This window comes from Typopeltis vanoorti, chromosome 21 (genome assembly GCF_054136105.1).
Source record: "Typopeltis vanoorti isolate ZY-2024b chromosome 21, IOZ_Tvanoo_1.0, whole genome shotgun sequence".
NCBI classification, from domain to species: domain Eukaryota; kingdom Metazoa; phylum Arthropoda; class Arachnida; order Uropygi; family Thelyphonidae; genus Typopeltis; species Typopeltis vanoorti.
This window is the reverse complement of record NC_143569.1, coordinates 109075968-109098625: the sequence shown is the minus strand read 5'-3', so window position 1 is coordinate 109098625 and position 22658 is coordinate 109075968. Positions and strand designations below refer to the sequence as shown.

At 38.2% G+C, this 22658-nt stretch overlaps 1 protein-coding gene across 8 annotated transcripts in view; it reads right to left on the bottom strand.

Moving 5' to 3' along the window:
• Positions 1–22658, bottom strand: part of LOC150095182 (aminopeptidase O-like) — a 727093-nt gene that overhangs the window by 485902 nt on the left and 218533 nt on the right. For all 8 annotated transcript variants that reach the window (XR_016550145.1, XM_090411274.1, XM_090411273.1 and 5 more), the window contains one exon: positions 17815–17923. Coding sequence is in view for 7 of the 8 variants with exons in the window: in XM_090411274.1 (XP_090267400.1) it covers positions 17815–17923 (109 nt within the window). In the remaining variant the exon portion in view is untranslated. The remainder of the gene's footprint in view (positions 1–17814; positions 17924–22658) is intronic.

Sequence of the window (22658 nt, the reverse complement as noted above, 5' to 3'; positions counted from 1 at the left end):
GTTGAAAGTTTGCAGGATGATTTAAATAAGCTGGTAGAATGGGCAAAAGATAATGGTTGTCAGTTCAATATGGAAAAGTGTAAAGTCATGCATTTTGGGATTAAAAGATTACCAGCTGTGTACTACATTGATAGAACAGTACTCCAAGAGATTGATGAGGCCAGGGACTTAGGGGTGTTGGTAGATAGGGAGATGAAGTTCAGAGGACACATTGCTAAGGTGTTCAAGATTGCACATAGGATTACTTGGCAATTGAGGAACACACTCAGATCCATAGATAAAGAGGTTATTAATCCCCATTACAAAGGGGTGATACTTCCACATTTGGATTACTGTGCTCAGGTCTGGTCACCTGGATTCCTTGGAGATGAGGAGGCCATGGAGAGGGTTCAGAGAAGAGTGACCAAGTTGGTGAATGATGTAAAAAATGCCCTACATTGATAGATTGAGAGCTTGTGGATTGCAGAGGGTGGTTGATAGGCGGAGAAGAGGGGATATGATAGAAACATTTAAATTACTGAAAGGTTTTTATAGGATTGATGCAGGGGAAATGTTTCAGCTGTGTGATAGTGACAGAGGAACAAGAGGTCATCCCTGGAAATTAAAGAAGAGTGTGGTTAACAAGGGTGTCAGAATAATGTTTTTTGCCTGGAGAGTGGTGAATGAGTGGAATTCATTGCCTGACTTAGTTGTGAGCTCTTTGTCTGTAAATGAATTCAAAAAGAGATATGACAGATATTGTTTTGCTAGTTTGGGTCTCCCGCGATGAGTCTACTAACTCCATGGAGATACCCGTAATAATAATAATAATAATAATAGTTATCACCCATCTCTCTACTACATTCACTACCACTTCAAATATACAGATTGGCCTATAATTTGTAGTGATAGCTTTATCACCACTGTTATGCAGGGAACAATTTTACCTTCTATCCACTCCCTTAGAACTTGCGCTGTTGTACGCTCTTTTATTAAAGAGGCATACCAATCAGTGGTGGCTTGTACATAAGCACTGCAACACTGAAGCACCCGGAAGGAAAAAGCGAAAGAATTAAATTTTGTTTGTGTTTATAAATAATAACAATGCTTACAACATTATATAAATGCAATACAACATGTTAAAGGTCACAGATTATGTTTCAACATTGATTGAATAGTTAATAATTGGAATTGTTCGATTGATGCTTTAGATTACAAAACAAATGAACTGTGTTCTAATGCAGCGTCGGAATTATCACATTCAGTCAGTTCCGGCTAGACTCGCAGATGTTCGTTTGCACTTGTCACTGCACGTAACAAGTGAATCTGACACTGCTCGTTGAGCAGTGTCGCTACAGATAAATTTTATGCTTACGCACATTATTTCTGTGAGATACAAAACTTTTATTATTCTTGTGTGTTCATGGTAAGGTTATATATTTTTGGTAAATCTTATTTTATGTCATGAAAATAACATCATAATTATTTATTTATCATATATACAAGACTGAATTATGACGAGTGTCACTGTTGAAAATATACGAAAAGAATTATATTTTCTCGATTATTGTTACACGAAACAAATGCACTGTGATCTAACGCAGGAATGTCAACATCGACACTGCTCAATGAGCAGTGTCATTATAGATATATTGTATGATTGCGTGCGTCAGTTTCTCTGTATGAAACTTATTATTGGTGGGTGTGTATGAGGGTGAAATATTTAAAATAAACCAATTTTTCTAATATCAAAATTTACTTTTTAATAAATTGGTTACTTATTAGGAAAAAATGAATTATTTTTTCTTATTTTTATATGCAGCATCCCCACTTAAAATATTCACAGGCCACCACTGATGCCAATGCTAGTGCCCATTCTTTGGAACATTCCCTTAAGACTTATGGTGATATGTAATCAAATTCTATCAACCTTATTAACATCAAGGTTATTTATTTCCTCAAATATCTCCTGCCCACTCACTATTATGTCCTCTACACTTTTTTTCCGTTCCTCATGATTTCACCCTGATCAGGATGAAACACCCGTATCAATTGATTACTGAATACCTCTATAATGTCTTCTGCAGCAGTTACCATTCTCGTTCATTAGCATCATCTTACCATTATCATTCTTCTCTCCACTTGATAGATATCTGAAAAACTCTGTAGGATTTCAGTTCACCAGATTCACTAATTTCTGCTCACACTGCAATTTTGTTGTCTGTACTAATTAGTCACAATCCTGGCTTGTTTTTATACTTTTCACGTAACTGATTAATACCATTATTTATCTTGCTGCCTCCAAAGCACCATCTACTTCCAGATTCCATGCTCATGTGGTGCATGGAAATGCTCCACATTCATCCATTTTTAAACCTCACTTATTCAACATAATAAATTTAGTTTAATCCTTTATCCAAGTGTAAGCAAACAAAGTTTGCACCTGAAGTATCTTCAGGATCGAGGCAACTCGTGGTAAAGGTGGACGAAACTTTCATCACTCCTTGTCTCAGTATCTCACATAATGCAAAGAATATCTCCTCTATCAACCTCCACTTGGCCATACAGATTCAAAACTACTGCAACCTTTTTCTCCTTGTATCTACACCTTGGGCAGACATAATTCCCTACTATCAATGTTCTCTCTAATTTTTTGCTGTAAGTGTAGGCAGAAATTTGCATGGTTGCAAAATTTGCCTTCTTTTGAAAAGTATGTGGCACCCATATGAGTCACCATACTGATCATTTAAGCAAAAAAGTTAAAAGATTTTAGTTCACTCTTTACCTTCTGGTGTCAATGGGAAGTCAGCCAGGTCACCCCAACTCAGAACCGTGTTCCCACACACGGCAGTAGCCTCCCCAGTCAACAGTCGGAAATCACGATTCACAAGCCTAGGGCAGGACTCGATCCGGGGACTTAGTGCATGCGAGATCAACAGGATGCCGACTTTACTAGATAGGATTCTAAGTGTGTGTATTATTACCATCACCAAATAAGTTGTGTGACATCAATCACAGAGCTAACATAAATATTTTATATGTATTTAATATTGATCTGATTAGAAGTAAGAAATAAAGTAAAAAAAAAAGATAACACTAGTGACTGATTGCCTTTAATTAAATTTTTTAACTTTGCAAATAACTCTAAACATCATAATAAAATATTCCCATTACTAATTATTATTATTATTATTATTGTGACCAAATCTGGCAACAATAGTCCATGTGTGGCCTAATCAAAGAGTTATACAATGGAACACAAGATCCCTACTTCTACATGTCAGTGTCCTCCACATCATTCCCAAAAGTCTTTGTGTTGTCTTCACAATTTTTGCGATGTGTCTCCTAAATTTTAGATCCTTATCCACTATCCCCCCCCCCAAGATCTCTTATTTCCTCTACCTCCAACAATATATTCCCACTAAGCATAAATTCTGCATCCCATCTTTGTTTTCCAAATTTAAAACCTTACATTTTGCAACACTGAACTCACATCCCCATTTGCTTACCCAATCACACAATTTATTCAAGTCTTCTTCCAAGGGCACAACATCTTCACTACTCTTTATGGTTCATCCCAACTTTGCATCATCTGCAAACAACTGAATATCTCCATCCAAATATTCACCAATATCATTAATATACAACTTAAATAGTAATGGCCCTAAAACAGACCCCTGAGGCACTCCACTAGTGACTTTCCTTTTCCTGGATATCGCACCCCTCATACACAACTTGTTGATACCTATCAGATAGCCAGTCTCTAATCCAATGCACTAATCTAATATCCAATCCCATCTGCTCTAGTTTCACTGTCAACTTATCATAAGGAACTCTATCAAAAGCCTTTGTGAAATCAAAGTACATTACTGTGTATCCTTCTCCTCTGTCCAAGGAAGCAGTCACTTTATTGTAATAAGTAAGTAGATTATTAAAACATGACCTCCCTTTAGCAAAGCCATGCTGTCCATCAAAGATTATACCATTGTTGTCAACCTAACTCTGGATCCAAGTTCTCATAAGCTTCTCCAACAACTAAACCACAACACCTGACACAGAGATAGCCCTATAGTTTGATGCTTGAGTTCGATCACCTCCTTTATGAAGTGGCACAATCTTGCCCTCCTTCCACTCTTTAGGAACTTGACCAAGTGCAAGACTCGTACTAAAAAAATGTGTCAAGACAGGTGTCAACTTTCTGGCACATTCCTTCAGAATACGTGGTGATATATTATCAAGTCCCACAGCCTTATTTACATCTAGTTTACTCAACTCCCCAAACACCTCTTGCTCACTTACAGTCAGTCTCTCCTCCCCATCATCAACTGCTCTCAATCTCTCCATGAAGTCACATTCACAAGATTGAAAGATCTTTATGAACTGCTCATTAAGTATCTCCACCACACATTCTGCAAAAGCTGTCTTTATAGCATTTCCTCCAATCAATGTCATCCTTCCATAATCATTCTTTCTTTTGCTGGCTACATATCGAAAGAACTCCTTAGGATTCTTTTTAGCTTCATTAGCTAACTGCTGTTCATACCTCTCTTTAGCTACTCTCACCAACCAAGTCACCCTCCTTGCCTGGTCTTTGTAGATCTAATGAAATTGGTTACTTCCACTTCTCTTATGCTGCCTCCACAATGCCCTTTTTCTCTGTATGGCATGCTTAATTTCTTTATTCATCCATCTCACAACCACTTTATTTAACCTTCTCACCCTTGGAATACATTTAGACATTACATCTACTAAATAGTTTTTGAAAATTCCACAAGCTGCGTTGATCTCTTTTCCAGCTAACTCCTCATTCCATGCTACACATACAAGCTGTCTCCTGAGCTTTTCACAATCACCCTTTTTTCACAGGGGTCCTTGCACTGCTGGCAACCACCCAGGTAATCACCTCATGGTCACTTTCACCAATTGGTGGATGATTTGACACCTCATTTATAATTACATCTTCCGATGAGATGACCAAATCCAAGACCCTCAATCCTCGTGTGCCCTCTGTTACATACTGTCTGAGGTAGTTATCCCTCAAAAACTCAAGAAACTCATTTTCTTTACTTCCAGTTGCTATCTCTTCATTCCAGTCAATATTGCCATAATTAAAATCACCTATAATGATCACCCTTTTGTTATTTGCTTGGCTTATTTGACTACATTTCACTATCACCACCATCCACATTACCTGGTCTATAACAACATCCCACCAAGTGTTTGATTCTATTCACCTCTATCTCACACCATACTGTCTCAAAACCACTGGCACTATTTCCCTCTTGCATCTCTACCTTGTATGGACATAACTCTTTCTCTATCATCAATAGCACTCTTCCACTCTTTTTACCCCTTCTATCCTCACGAAACATATCATACCCTTCCATCTCTATTCCTGTCAGAATGTCGTCCTCATCTAACCATGTCTCATTTATTCCGACAATCTTTGGGTGAACAGATGCAATTAGGGCAACCATTTCATCCGCCTTGTTTCTTATACTTCTATCATTGGTATACAAACACAACAGTTCATTTCTGGATCTACAGCTAGTTCCACTGATACACTCACTCGATGTGATCTCTCCATGCTGGACTGGGGCAATTTCCCTTTCTGCTTCTTCATTTTAGAACCCTTTACAATTTCAACTGTTTCCTCTTGATCCCTGGTCATCCCATTTCTTTCTTGCCTACACATGCTCTCACCTCCACTTGGAGCATCCACCTTTCTCACGCTGTGTACCCCTGTCCACCCTGAGCCTACCCATTTCCCTGCTCCTCTTGCACACCCATTCTCTCATTTTCTATACTCATACCACTCACTTCCCCATTCATTTCCACTTCTTCAATCTCTCCTGTCACATCACTTCCCTCTCAATCTGATTCATTCTCTCTATTCACTTCTCTACCTTTCAGCAGCAGTCTCTCCAAGCAACTCACACCATAACCACTCAAATGCAGTCCATCACTCCCATACAGCTCACTTCGTCCCTCAAACTCATTCCACACATTAACAAACTGTACTCCCATCTCCTCACACATTTCAGCCAGAATATCATTCATAATCCTTGCTCTCCACCTCATTTCACCACAATCATACCTAGGCAACACACTGACTACCCTTCCTGTCTCACTATTCTCTTTTATCTTTCCAAGCAGCCTCCTGACATTCATTCTGACATGCTCTTTGTACCAATTAATACAATTAACTCTTTTTCTCGCTCCTGCCTCATATCCAATGCCTCAAACACTCTACTCATTTTACCACCTTGAAAACATATCTTGTGCATTTTATCCTCTAGCACACCTTTAATAATGAAGTCACCATACAATGTTAACTCTTTCATGCCATCATGATTTATTTTAATAGTTTTGACCTGAATTCTCTTAATTTCATTCTGCATCCATTTCATTTCTTGCCTCATCCAATCCAATTTACTTTCCGAATCTCGCAACACATTCTCTCTACCATTAAATCTTTCTAACTTTCTAACTCTCGACCCCCTCATCTCATTCTCCCTCCATTCATCCTTCTTTGTTTCCGTACTTTCGTTCCAACATACATCTAACTTTCACTATCATTCTTCTCACTTTCACTCTCATTTATCTTTCTTTGTTTCTGTACTTTCAGTCCAACATGCATCCAACTTTTGCCATCATTCATTCTTTTTTCACTATCATTTATTCTTTCGATTTTTTTCACTTGCGATTTCTGTGTCACGCCATTTCTACTTTCATTCTTTCTCTCAATTTCGTTTCTTTCCGCCACTCTCGCCTCACTTTCGTCCCTTTTAACATCCATTACAGTTTTCAATTCGCTCTTTTTCTTTTTTCCTGATTTTTTAACATTTTTTCGCCTCTCCTGCTCACCATCCTTCTCTTTCAAACGTGCACTTGCGACACAATTGTTACTAATACTTTCTGTCATCAATTTCATATTTGCATTCATCAGTTCCTCATTCAGGTCACACTTCGCACATACCCTTCTTCCATCCACGCTAAATATTCACAAATCATTTATGTAATCGAAGGAATACATATAACAGACCTCACACTTAACGAAACGACTGAAATCTAAATTAAAATCATGGAATGACAATGTCGCTGCCATTATTTTTTTTTTCCCTGCAGGTTACTAGGTCTAATAATAACGATTTCGTAATAAGTTTAGGCAAGAAAAATCTCCCCATACTAATAATATACCAGTAGCACACAACGTTTACAGCCGCTCTTAAACAAACAATTCCTCATATATAATTAATTATTCCTAGAATAATTTATCTGAATCATGAGCTCTTCTTAGGTACGTCCACAGGCGCTTGGCTCTCATCAATGGTTAAGGTGTGGAAATTTGCAGATGCAATTTGCTCAAACATATCATTTTCAACAATTCTCACCTTGTTAAGCATTCATAATAAGTCCGTTACTAATTCTCATCTTGTTTAGTTCTAGCTTCTATCTCTTTATTTTTTCTCTCTTCTGTCTTTGGCATTCACCTGCTCTTTATACCCACTATCTAAATTAATTGAATTTCCATATAATTGGTAACTTTTCATTCTTATTAGCATATCCAAATGACATTCTCCTAAACAGTTTCTAAGTTGGTTTCTTATTTGATTCATTAGACTAAAACCTCGCTCACTTCCTGCACTAGATTCAAGGAAGGTTCCGACAATATCCATCAACTTTGCCAAATCACAAAACCGCTCATTTTGAAGAGCAAATACAACCATTTGTGTAAAATTTTATATCATTTTGCATTTAATTTTTTCTTGTGCAGAAAATTTGAAATCATTAAACTGACTAATTATTTCTGTAGTATCATTCAGAAAAGCATGATATTTAAGACAAAGGGTATTAATATGTTCATTACCAAATGAGAAATCACAATGTGAAATAGAAGAGATATCAAACACTGAACATTCTTATATCTCATTCTCAGGGAATCTGTCCTCTAAATGTGCACAGAAACAATTTATAAAATTTAACAGGGGCCTAGTATCTACTGGTTCAGTCTCTTCTTGTTTAAGTAAAGCATTTACTCTGTCACTCCAGCAAGCATCACCTTCTAAATACTGATTCCTGATTTTGTTAATCTTCCCTCTGGCAAAATGATGACTGTCTAGTGATGTAAGGTTACTCCTTTGTAAGATTTTGCACAGGGAAGCCATTTCTTCAAAAACATCACTTAAAACATTAACAGCTACTTTGAATGTCACGTTAGTTAATTTATTGTGACAATTATTAACCACGGGATCATTTGATTTGTCTTTTTCAAAATATGTGATCAGTCTGTCATAGTTTCTTATTATTGCCTGTAATGTAAAATGTGTGGATAGCCACTGCATTCATTGAATGGTCTGAAGGCAATAGCTTCATTTTCAGACGCTTCGACAATTTCTTTAAATTCATGTCTTTTCACTCTGGAACGAGAAAAGAGTGTGTACACTGTTCTCATTAATGTATCAATATCTCTGATTAGTTTAATTTTCTTCCACGTATCACAGATCCTCATGGTGAGCTACACAGGGTTGCTAGACAAGATGTGGAACTTCTAATTTAAGTTTTGCAGTGACACCATTAACCTTGCCCAGCATCACTGCAGCTCCATCAGAGGTAAACATCACCATTTTTTGGAGATCAAGTTTCTCTTCTTGATAAAACTGTTTAATAGCTAACACAATGGAGGAGGCATCACATGCCTGCAACTGAATTATTCCGCCAAAATATGTTTTATATTCATAACAATCTTCAGGTCTAAACTTAAAATAGAGAATGAGACATTTGTTAACAGTTATATCACTGCTTTCATCAATGGTTAAGGTGTGGAAATTTGCAGATGCAATTTGCTCAAACATGTCATTTTTAACAATTAAATTGATTGTTTCCAGAAATTCAAACGCATAATTTTTGCTTCAACAGCTGTCTGGGAGTTGAACATACTTTTCCATATATTCATTAATATGTTGAACTTAAAGTAAAGAGTTATTCATCTTAACAACTAATAAGACACTGTCAATAAGACCTTTAATCTGCTCTGTGTTTGATCGTTTTCTCTCTCAGTCATCTGAACTTTCACGTAGCATATGCGGTACTCCTGTAGCTGGCAATGAACAATTTTGTTGCCTAAATTTATGTACACCATCCAGATGTATTTTACTTGTCAAATGGCATTTCAAAAAGTCCAACTTCAGAGTGACATCAAACTTCTTCCAATTAGCAAAATCTCCAGCAACATTTGCATCACGACAATAAATACAAACAATGCCAATTGTAGTATCATACATAAATATTTCACGCAGCTGAATGCTTATCAACTCATGAGCTTTTGGCATAGCAGTGTCCACTATTTCATCCAGCTATTCACTTTTAAAGCAGCTAGCAGTTCGTTTTCGCTTCACACCTTTTGCTTCCTTTGAATTTGACATGGTGCATCAGTTTTTTGCAATTTTGTTATTTGAAGAATGTTTTTTATTGTTTTTATAAATTTACAAATGTACACTATTCACTGAATAACTTGGCAAGGCAAAAGCTGAACCAGCACTGAACACTGCAGGGGGCAACACAAGAGCTAAAAGATATGCCTAGAGGCTAGATTTAATTAACTTGGTTGTATCTCAATGTGTATACAAAAATGTTATTATTTAGTCTACTATTTTAAAATTCCTTTTAAAAATCAGAGAATTTTGAAATGCTACAATATTTTTAATTGTACTTCAATTTAATTTTTTAAACGAATTTAATTATTTTTATTAAAATTATGAAACCATTGTTTTAATTTGCCATGATCTTGAACTAATATGATCAGCCAATCACGTTTGGGAATTTTCCATGAGGCAGGAAATGTAAACAAACCGTGCACCATTCTATATGCTACTTAAAAATTACACATTTAAGCCATCCCCCCTTTCATTTTGGCATCAAATCGCTAGCCTCAAATAGGATTACTGTTAATAATTTATAAGTTTTATGCAACTTCGAGAATGTAACAAAAAATGCAAGGTTATAAGCTTGAGCGTTACCGAGTTATCATATTTTTTAAAGAATTTATAGGATAATGTTTAGGCGGAACTTCTTTAATTAATAAATTTTAATTTCATCTTGAAAATCTAGTGTGCGTATATTTTTTGCTTTGTGCGCTAGTTGTAAAACGCGTGCGCACGCACATGCGCACAGCTTAGAGGAAACGTTGCCTACTATCATCATTAGCAGTCCCCCTTCCTCCATTCTTATCTTTCCTATCTCATGAAAAACAACATCATATTCCTCCACTTCTATTTCAATCAAGATGTCATACTCATCCAACCATGTTTCCCTTATTATATGAGTCATTTTTTCAGGCACATAAACTCAGTCAGTGCAATGACAGGAAAATGTATTTCGTTTGATGTTGCTGTTGGCCCAGGAATGTGGAGGGTAGTAAAGAAAAAATCTTTAGGAAGGGTAATTATTATGTGTGATTTTAATTATGGTGGTACAGACTGGAATGAAGAGACAGCATTTGGGAATAAGGAAAATGAATTTCTCGAGTTCTTGAGAGATAACTATCTCAGGCAGCACGTAAAGGAGGGTAGGCGAGGATCGAGAGTTCTAAATCTGATAATTTCATCAGAGGATTCACACACATTGTGAATGCAGCATATATTTCCTTACTGATCAACTCCTCATTCCATGTCCTAGCTCCAAGCTGTCTCCTAAGCATGTCATAATCACTAGCCTTATAATTTCCCATATATCCTTTTCTCACAAAAACCTGCATATGACTAGCCACAACACATATGATCACTTCATGATCACTTTCACCTACTGGATGAAAGAGTGAAACCCGTCTCACAATTACATCCTCTGATGAAATGATCACATCTAGAACTGTCGATATTCGCATGCCCTCCTTTACGTGCTGTTTGAGATAGTTATCGCTCAAGAACTCGAGAAATTCAGATTAGTAACCAATGCAGAAGATATATCAGTGTATATATATCAGTGTATATCAGTTATCAGTGTATTTCATCCATATGAAGGAAACATCAAGAGAAGCTGGAGTGTAGAGGGTATGGCAGACAAAGGGCTGATGGTGAATAAGCAGAAAGTAGAAAGCAGAGAAAACCAAATATTTCAGTCAGAAACTAACAGACTATCCTCAGTAGCTTGATAGGAACAGTTTTTACAAGGTGGAATACAAACAACTGATCATTCAAAAATAGAATGAGTCGCGTGATGTTACATTGCTAAGCATTAAAGAGAGGTAAATTTCATCAGAGTGACAAATTAATTATAGGTATTATTCACAGTTCCATATAACAATCTTAATTTATAAATTCGAGATAACATTCAAGAAAACATTAGACTAATGTAAGAATTAAAGGTCACAATTTAAAAAAAAATTTTTTTTTTTTTGTGTGTTATCTGGATTAAACCTTCCCATATTTTTGACAAGGATACACCGTCATTTCGATTCAAGTTAAAGTAAGGCCTCAGATCTCTCTTTGAATAGGTGTTCGAATTTATAGCGACATCTGTGTAGAAGGCGAGACTTGGACCTATAATTTATTCGTCACTCTGATGAAATTTACCTCTCTTTAATGCTTAGCAATGGTTATAGCATCATGAACATTAGGGGTAAGGGTTAATTTTTTACTGGGAATTATTCCAGGGTAAAGACATGCCCAATACATCTCTAATACAGAGACTTAGCCTCTTCTTTACGAAGAGTTACATCCTTTAAGAAGTGCCCCTGTTTTCACAGAATAGTGCGATCTATACTGGAAAGTTGAAAAATATTATTATTATTATTATTATTATTCCGGGCAACTCCAAGGAGTCGACAGACTCATCGAGGGAGGTCCTAACATCATGTCAAGAACAACTATTCGATATTCACACAGTATCTATCATACCTTGCCTTGAACTCATTGCGGTCGTAGCACCCACAACAGACTCTGGCAGCTTATTCCACTCGTTCACAACTCTCCAAGTAAAAAACCTAGCTCTAACACCCTTGTTAACCACATTCTTGCCCAGCATCCAAGCATGGCCCCTAGTCCTCCCACCACCACCAGTCCTATTTTCAAAAATATCTTCTGGATTAATCTTATAGAAACCCTTCAGTAATTTGAATGTCTCAATCATATCACCCCTTTCTGCCTATCGACCAATTTTTGCAACCCACAAATCTTCAACCTATTCTCGTAAGGTTCATTCCTCAGATCTGCTATCATCTTGGTCACTCGTCTCTGGATCCACTCCACTTCCTCCCCATCATGAAGAAACCCTGGAACCCATAACTGGGCACAGAAGTCCAGATAGGGTCTTATCAAGGCTCGATAGAGGAACAATAACTTGCTTGTCTCTGCTTGTTAAAGTATTTTTCAGAAGCTAAGTGATTTGATGAGCTGATTTAGTCACTTTTGCAATGGGTCCCCTAAACTTCAATTCCCTATCCACCAACACTACCAAATCCCTGGCCTCATCATTCTCCAGGAGTACGGTTCCACCAATGTGATATACTACTGCTATTCTTTTTACCCCAAAATGCATAACCTTACACTTTGCCACATTAAATTGACATCCATTTTTCCTAGCCCAGTCTTCCAAACTATTCAAATCATCCTGTAAAATTTTGACATATTCCAGAAGAAGGCAATGGCAAACCATCTATGTACCTTGCCAAGAACATTCTATGAACATGCCAAAAATGAGAAAGTACGATATGGTGCTGGATGGTAAGATCCCCAGGCATAAAGGCATCCAACATGCAACTTGGAAAGAACAGAGAGCTTCCCACAAGTAGAACCAGTTGTTATGATGTGTCCAGGTCAAACTCGGAAGGAAGCTTGGTAGCGGATGTTGCTGGTTGGAAAATTGGGCTCCCTGTTTCACAATAACACACAACATTGGAACCTGGAATGTTAGAAGTATGAACCAAGGTAAGCTGGAAATAATAAAGATGAAAATGGAGTGCGAGACGCTGGATATATTGGGAATAAGTGAACTTAGATGGACAGGAATGGGCCATTTTCAGTCAGGAGACTATATGTTGTATTACTCAGGACATGAGACAAGTCGTAAAAATGGAGTATCTTTCTTACTCAGGAAAAAGATGGCTAGGTATATATTAGGTTATAATCCAGTGAGCGACAGAATCATTTCTCTCAGAGTGAGTGGACATCCAATGAATATGACCATCATTCAGGTTTATGCACCTACTACAGTGCACCAGAAGAAGACATTGAAGAATTTTAAGGCAAGTTACAAGAAGTAATCCATGCAACATCAAAGCACGATTTATGGCTACTCATCAGAGATTCGAATGCAAAAGTGGGAGAGACTGAGGAACAAGGAATAACAGGCCGTTTTGGTTTAGGTATTCATAACACTGCAGGGAAGAGAACATAGTTGAGTTTTATTATTATTATTATTATTATTATTATTATTCAGGCCTCCATGGAGTCAAAAGACTCATCGTGGGAGGTCCTTCCTAAGAACATAAAGTCTGTTAAGACTCATCGAGGGGAGGTTCCCACAAAGAAACACAAAGTCTATCATACCACTCCTTAAACTCATTGACCGTTCTCGCCCTCACCACTCTATCAGGCAATGCATTCCACGGCTCAACCACCCTCCATGCAAAGAAACCACTCCTCACCCTCTTGCTCACAGTTTCCTTTCGTAACTTCCAGGAATGGCCTATTGTCATCACTCCTTCCCGCTGTTCAACCAAGTGAAAGAACTCCCCCAGTGTCAACCCTGTAACCACCTCTCAACAGTTTAAAAGTTTCAATCATATCAGCTCTCCTTCTTCTGTCTACCAAACTCTGCAGTCCACATTTCCTCAGCCGATTCTCATAACTATCCTTGTACAGTCCTGAGACCATCTTTGTCATCCGTCTTTGTATCTTTTCCACAGTTAATTTATCCCCTTCAAATCGTGAGGACCAAATCTGAAAACAACAGTTTAAGTGTGGTCTGATCAGTGTCTTATACAATGGAATGATAACCCTCTTATCTCTGCAGGTCAGCGTCCTTCTCATAATTGCAGCAAACCTCTGTGTTACCTTCGCCACCTTTGCAATATGTCCCCTAAACTTCAGGTTTCTATCAATCATCAACCCCAGATCTCTTGTCTCCCCAACTTCCTCCAGTATAACTCATGCCATAGAGTATGCAGCATCCCATCGATGTTTCCCAAACCTCGAGACCTTACATTTTGCTGCATTAAACTGATAGCCCCATTCATCTGCCCATCTATTAGCTTATTCAAATCCTCTTGCAGGGCTACCACATCTGCACTATTACTAATAATCCTTCCCAGCTTTGCATCATCCACAAACAACTGAATATCCCCTTGCAATCCACTGGCAATTTCATTGATATAAAGGTTAAACAATATAGGTCCTAGTACTGAGCCCTGTGGGACACCACTTGTAACCTTCTGTCTCCTTGAAACTGCTCCACCATACACAACTCTCTGATACCTATCAGACAGCCAATCCTGAATCCAGTTGACCAATCTGACATCCAGACCCATGTGTTGCAACTTAAATATCAGCTTATCATGTGGCACCCTGTCAAATGCCTTTGCTAAGTCTAAGAAAATTGCAGTATATACCTTTCCCTCATCAAATGTTCTTGTAACTTTATTATAAAAGGCTAGCATATTGCTAAAACAAGAGCACCCTTTCACAAATCCATGTTGACTCTCACAGAAAACATTACCCTCATCTGCCCAGGGCTGTATACGGTCCCTCACTACTTTCTCCAAGATCTTAATAACTACTGATGACACACAGACTGGTCTATAATTAGACACTTCCAGTCTGTTACCACCCTTATGCAATGGCACTATCTTACCTTCCTTCCATTCAATGGGCACCTTTGCCGAAGCCAGACTTTCAATGAAAAGCCAGGTTAAAGGCACTGTCAGTTCCCTAGCACATTCTCTCAAAACTCGTGGTGAAATACCATCCAGTCTCACAGCTTTATTGACATCCAGAGTTCTCAGTATCTGAAACACACTCTCCTCCTGTACCTCTAAAGCTTGAACCTGCCTTATCCCTCTAGCATTAAAACTGACTCCTCCTGGATGAAATACTCCAATAAAGTGTTCATTGAACAATTCCACTATGTCCTCTGCATCAGTCACTCTATTCCCATTCTTACCCCACAATATCATTATTCCACAGTCATTTCTCCTCCTACTGGCCACATAGCTAAAAAATTCCCTAGGATTTTCTTTGGAACTTAGGCCCAATCTCCTCTCATATTCCAGTTTCGCTTTCCTTACCACACTAGTCACTCTTCTGGCCTGTGTCTTATATTCTTAACGCATCCTCTCTTCACCTGTCTCTTTATATTTTTCCATAGCCTCTTTTTCACATGCAATTCCTGTTTAATATTGTTTGTCATCCACTTTACTCCAAATTGTGTCCTCTTCTTCACTCGTGGTATACAACTTACCACTGCTGCTAACAAATATTCTTTCACAATTTCCCACGCACTAATGATATCCCCGCCATCCAATTCCTCCCTCCATGAAACTTCCAGAAGTTGACGTCTAAGACTATTATAATCACCTGCCTTATAATTCCACATAAGTTCCCGTCTCTTTGATACTCCTGCATGTCTATTCATTTTCCAAGTCAAAACCATATGGTCACTCTCTCTAACTGGTGGGAGAGATGTCATCTCAGTTATTATCAGCTCTTCTGATGCTATAACCAAATCTAAAACTCTTGAACCTCTTGTTCCCTCTGTTACATGTTGCCTAAGACATTTGTCCCTCAAGAATTCTAGAAATTCCATTCCACTATTGCTACATGCATCTTCCTCTCTCCAATTTATACTGCTGTAGTTAAAATCTCCCATAACAATCATTCTTCTTGCACTTGCCACACTCAAATGTCTCAACATCTCCTGGTCCCCACCCTCTTTGCTCCTGGGTCTGTAGCAACACCCCACTAAATATCCTCTCTTGCCTACCTCTACCTCACACCATATGCTCTCAAAATCATTTGTCTCACTTCCTTCCAAAGCCTCCACTCTTAGAGGACATAGGTCATCACTTTTCATAAGCAGTAACCCACCATCATGCTTTCCCCTCCTATCCTGACGAAAAATGCTATACCCAGCGACTTCTATTCCTGTTATTATATCCCCTTCTGTCAACCACGTCTCAGTGATCCCAATAATTTTTGGCCAGGCTGATGCTATCTGCGCCACCAATTCCTCTCCCTTATTCTGGATACTCCTGGCATTAGTATAAAGCATATAAATGCCACTGTTTCTATACCCAGCATTATCCCTTTTAGACTCCACTAGGCTCAGTGTTACCTGACATCGTCTCCCTTCTCCCAAGTATCCATTCCCACAAGAGGCCACCCCTGCTATCATCCTCCCTGGGACACACTGACTCGTTCAGAACAGCAATCTCTCCAGATGCCTACGTCCTTCCTCATTCAAATGTAAATGGTCTCTCGCATACAATTCCTCTCTTTCCTCAAACGCACTCCAAGCATCCACATATACCAGTCCTCTCTTGTCACACATTGTTGCTATTATGCCATTCAATATCACCGCTCTTCTGCTCAGCTCATCATTATCATACCTAGGCAACACATACACTATTTTTCCTCTCTCTGTCTTCTTCCGCACAGGCTTACATCTCTCGCTGCCTGACTTACATTACCACTCAAGTCATTCGTTCCTACCATCACAATCATCTCATCCACCCTTTCAACCCTCTTAATTGCCATAGCCACACTTTCTATCGTTCCTCCAGGCAAACACTCCTCACGCATCCTATCTTGCACACCACGGATCATTGAGTCCCCATACATTACACCTCTTACCACCCTGTTCCTCGATTGCTCACTTGCATCCTTCACTCTCTCTCTCCTCTAACACTTTCTCTCTGTGTTCCCCTACTTACCTGCCTTCCTGACATCACTCTATCCTGGTTCCAGTGCTCCCTCGCATTCTTCTGATTCCCTCTCTCCTACTGTTTCCCTTCTCTCCTCTTTTATTATTACCATAACTCTCTCTCTCTCTCTCATTCCCTCTCTTATTCCCATAACTCTCTCTCATTCCATCTCTTCCACTTATCCTATTCTCTCCTCTTCTATCATTCACATAACTCTCTCTCCCATTCTCTCTCTTCTCTTGTTCCTATTCTCTCCTCTTCTATCATTCCTGCTCTTCTATTCTTCCTATTCTCTCCTCTTCTCTCATTGCCATAACTCTCTCTCATACCCTCTCTTCTATTGTTCCTATTCTCTCCTCTTCTATCATTCCCATAACTCTCTCTCAATCCTACTCTGATTCGCCTTGCATTCGTCTCTTCCATTCGCCTAATCTCACCTTTAACATTTCTCATCTCATTCTCTAGACATTCTACCTGTTCTTTCAGCTCATCCATCTCTCACTCTGCAAGTAAGCCACTCTTCTGCAGATGCAGATTTTTCAGATGCAGAAATAAGAAAAATTTGTTCTACGTTGGTAGAGTCCATGCTTAAGCAAATTAATAAACTCATTAGGGACAGAGGAACACACATAAATTATTAGGTAAAGTTGGAGTTTACTTTTTGAATTTATTTTCTAGCAAAATTAAAATTTTTCTTTAAAATGTGAGTGTTTAGATTGATTTGTTTATTACTATATCTGATCCTTAGTACTAATACTAAAATACTTTTGGTTTGCAACTTTTCGTGGGTATAACTGACATAAAAATGCCTCCAGCTGAAAACATGTTTGGTATAATCTAAATACTCCAGCCCATCTTAGCAAATATTACATAATACATTATACAAATAATTAATTAAAAGCTTTTACAGGATTGCCTACCTTTTATTTCTGACTAAACTCACTTCTTTATGCTTCCAATGTCCAACAGCCAGAGCCAAAGTAGACATAGGCAAAACCATACTTGTATAATAAGAGTATGCAATCTGACCTTAAGTAAAATAAATGAATTATCTAATTAACTTGCAAAAATCATATATTTTCAAAGTGCAGTTAAACTAATTTTTCTAAAATTATTCAAATAATTGCACCTTAGAGAAATGTTTATTCATATAGCAAAACAACACTCTGGGTGAAAAAAAAAAAAAAAGCTCCACAAGCAGGAAATACAGTTGGATGCTGATATAGAGCAAGGGATGGAAAAGATTATGGAGATAGTATCCATAGGCAAATAGCCTTGATGAGTGAAGGAGAGGTAATTATTATGGGAGGATTTCATGGTATAGGGAGAGTAGATGTTGAAAGTGGCAGTGAATGTGCATATGAAGATGGAGTATATTGCGAGGTGGGTGGGTGGGGAAGTTGAGACTGAGCAGATATATAAGTGGTGATAAAGGTGAATGGGCAGGTTTGGTGGGGGAAATCACACACGGCTGGGATAAGACTGAATTGCTTTGTTTGTTTGTTTACAAATGCCAGAAGTATCAGAAATAAGGGGGTTGAAACGGTTTCAGTGATTGAGTTTATTCACCCCAAACTCATTCTAATAAGTGAAACATGGTTGAATGAAGATGATATCATAACAGGAATAGAAATGAAAGGATACAGTATTTTTCACAAGGATAGAAAGAGCAAGAAGGAAAGAGTAGAGAGATGCTGCTGACAGCACGGGAATTAATTCCACATAAGGTAGACATGAAAGGAGGAAATAATGAAAATGGTTATGAGGCAGTGTGGTGTAACGTGGAGGTTAAGAGAAAGACATTTTGATGGAAGTTGTTAGAGACCTGGGAATGTGGAGGTGGTGATGAAGAAATGTTTAAACAACTTGGATTAGCGAACAAATTACGGATAATAATTATGTGTGATTTTAATTATGGTGGTACAGATTGGAATAAAGAGACAGCATTTGGGAATAAGGAAAATGAATTCCTTGAGTTCTTGAGAGATAACTATCTCAGGCAGCACGTAAAGGAGGGCATGCGCAGATCGAGAGTTCTAGATCTGATCATTTCATCAGAGGATGTAATTGTGAGAGGAGTTTCACACTTTCCTCCAGTTGATGAAAGGGATCATGAAGTAATCACCTGTGTTGTGAAATTATAAGTCTAGTGATTATGACAAGTTTAGGTTAGGAGATAGATTGAAGCTATAACATGGAACGAGGAGTTGAGCGGTAAGGAAATAAATACTTCATGGGAACTGACAAAGAAATGCATAACAGCATCAATATGTGAATGCATTCTGAAGGTCAAAAGGCTGAATAAGGTAAAAATACATAAAAATAAGGTAAAATAGATGAATGTGGAGCTTAAGCATGAAATTTGGAAAAAGAAAGTAATCTGGAGGAAGTACAAGATGAATAACTGTAATAATAATAATAATAATTATTATTATTATTGTTATTATTACCCCAAGACCCCATGGAGCCAAAGACTCATCTAGGAGGCCCTTTTATCATACACAGAGCTCATCATACCATGCCTTAAACACACTCAAATTCTCTGCAGACACCACACTCGCCAGCCAGGAATTCCATCATTCACAACTCTACATGCAAAAAAACCTGCTTCTTACTCCACTAGTCCCACCCACTTTATATAGTTTCCAGGGATGACCTCTGGTTCTCCACTGATCTCCCACTGTTTTCTATAGAACCTCTCCAAGACTGATCCTATAACAACTCACTACTAACTTGTAGGTCTCTACCATATCTCCCTCTCTCTCTCTCCAATCCACTAGACTCTGAAAACTACATCTTCTCAATCTTTCCTCATATTCAACATTCCAGAGCTCAGAAACCACCTTAGTCAGTCGTTTCTGGACCCTTTCTAACATGTCTTCATCCTTCTGAAAACCAGGTGACCAAATCTGAGCACAGTAGTCCATGCGTGGCCTAATCAAAGCCTTATACAATGGAACAAGAATCTCCCTAGTTCTACAAGTTAGTGTACTCCTCATCATTCACAGAAGTCTTTGTGTGGTCTTCACAATATTTGCAATGTGTCCCCTAAATTTCAGATCCTTATCCACTATCACCCCCTACATCTCTTATTTCCTCCGGCTCCGATAATATATCCTGACTCAATTTATTCAAGTCCTTGTAAGGCCACAACATCTCTACTCTTCGTAGTTCATCCCAACTTTGCATCATCTGCAAACAACTGAAAATCTCCATCCAAATCTTCGCCAATATCATTAAATATAAGTTAAACAGCCCTAAAAATGGCCCTAAGACAGACCAGTGAGGTGCACCACTAGTGACTTTCCTTTTCTGGGATATTCCTCCCCCATACACAACTTGCTGATACCTCTCAGAGAGCCACCAGCATCCGATCCAGTGCAGTAATCTAATACCAACCCCATCTGCTCTAGTTTGACTGTCAGCATATCATGAGGTGATCTGTCAAAAGCATTTGCAAAATCCAAGTATATTACTGTGCATCCCCCTCCTCTGTACAAGGAAACCATCACTTTTTTGTAATATGTAGATTACTAAAACATGACCTCCCTTTAGCAAATCCATGCTGTCCATCAAAGATAATACCATTGTTGTCAACCCAATTCTGGATCCTGGTTCTCACAAGTTTTTCCAACTTGTATGGCAAATAATTCGATGAGTAGGCTGTGTAGAAGGAATGGATGCGAGTTTTTGGATGTGTGGAGTGAGTTTGAGGGAAGACTGGATTTGTATAAGAGGAACCGCCTACACCTCAATGTGTTTTATATCAGGAGTCTAGAAAAACCAATAACTGGTATGAGACCTAACACAGAGTGTCAGGGAAACAAAATTATAGAGGGAGGAATGGTGTGAATGTGAGTGCAAGCACGACACTGTTATATAACTGGGTTAATGATGGGAATGGGCTTTGTCATGGAAATGTTGATGAGGAGAACGATTTCAGGTTTGTGTCCATCCAGTTCACACCCATTAAATGTGTGCAAAGATGTCTACATGTGTAAGGCATTAGAGAATAGAGATCTTCAAGTTGTTCAACTGCATCAGGCAGACTGCAGACAAGACAATACAAAAGAACAAACAGGTAGATTATTTTGTCTGTACACAAATGCTAGGAGTATCAGAAACAAAGGGAGTAGAGTTTGTTGTCCTAGTCATATGTTGGGATCTCAAATTGTAGGTATCACAGAGAACTGGCTTTAAGAATCAGACCTACTAACTGGTATAGAGTGTCAAGAGTACAGTATTTTTAGGAAGGATAGACAGGATAGGAGAGGAGGGAGTGTGCTGCCAATGATATCAGATGGCTTGAATCCAGTCAGAGTAGAGACCTATGATTGTAGTACTACCACTAACAATATTTCATGTGGCACTAAGTTTGAAGCTATCTGGTGTGAGGTGGAATCTAGCAAGATCAATTACATAGTAGGGTGGTGTTACAGACCAGGTTAATTGGTTGCTAGTGATGACGAAATGCATCACCAAATACAAAAAGATGAGCACAAAAAGAATAATGATAATGGGAAACTTTAATTATCCAAATATTGATTGGGTAGCAGTAGAATCTCATGAGAAGAATGAAAATGCATTTATTGAGCAGGTGCAGGACAACTTCCTCAAGTAGTATGTGACAGAAGGAACTCGAGGGCAAAGAGTCTTAGATTTAATTATAGTGTCACAAGGCGTTTCAGTTAAAGACGTAACTATTCTGCCTCCAGTTAGTGACGGTGATCATGCAGTACTCACTTGGAAAGTGACTAAGTTTATGAATGTTCCATTCAGGAAAGGTTACATACTGAACTACAAAGCAGGAAATTATGACCAAATGAGGAGTATACTGAGTTCAGTGGAATGGAATTGGTTGCTGAATGGAAAGAATATCAACATTGCATGGGAAGGTTTGAAACAATAGTTAAATGATACGATATCAAATTTTGTCCTGAAAGTTCAAAGAATAAATAGAGTAGGAGTCAAATGGATGTGTAATGTTATGAAGCAAGAGATTCGTAAGAAAATGACGATGTGGAAGGAATACCATTTGCATAAGGATGACGTCCGTTATAAACATTACAAGCAGCAGGTAGAATAGTCACAACTGTTGTATGGAAAGAAAAGTCTGATTGTGAAAAAAGAAACTGGCTCTTCGCGCTAAAGACAACCCACAAGAATTCTATCGATATGCTGCAAGTAAAAGAAACAAATGAATATGAAAGGATATCTCTTCTAAATCCAGATGGCGTGAGGGTTACAGATGCATAAGAGGTTGTATGGTAATTCCATTGCACAACGATGGTGAAAAGACTGATGTATCCAACTATTGACCAATTAGTATCTCAGGAGTGGTGGTAGTGAAGGTTTTAGAAAAACTGGTTAGGGCTCACGTTCAGAAATAGGTTGACAGTGAACCTCTACTTTGCAATGAGCAACATGTATTTACTAAGGGAAGGTCATGTTTTAGCAACTTGCTTACATTTATAACAGCGTTACCACTAAACTAGACTGGATATACCATGATATATTTTGACAGAATACAGCATGGTAGACTATTGCATAAATTGGAGAAAATGAGTTTGGGTTATACAATATTAGCATGGATAAGAGGAAGACTGACAGATATCAAAAAGTGGTATATGGGGATGTGAGTCTGCAAGATTTAAGGTAACAAGTGGTGTATACCACAAAGCTCAGTGCTTGATCCACTGTTATTCAATCTGTACATTAATGATATTGGGAAGAATTTGACAAGCGACATACAGCTATTTGCTGA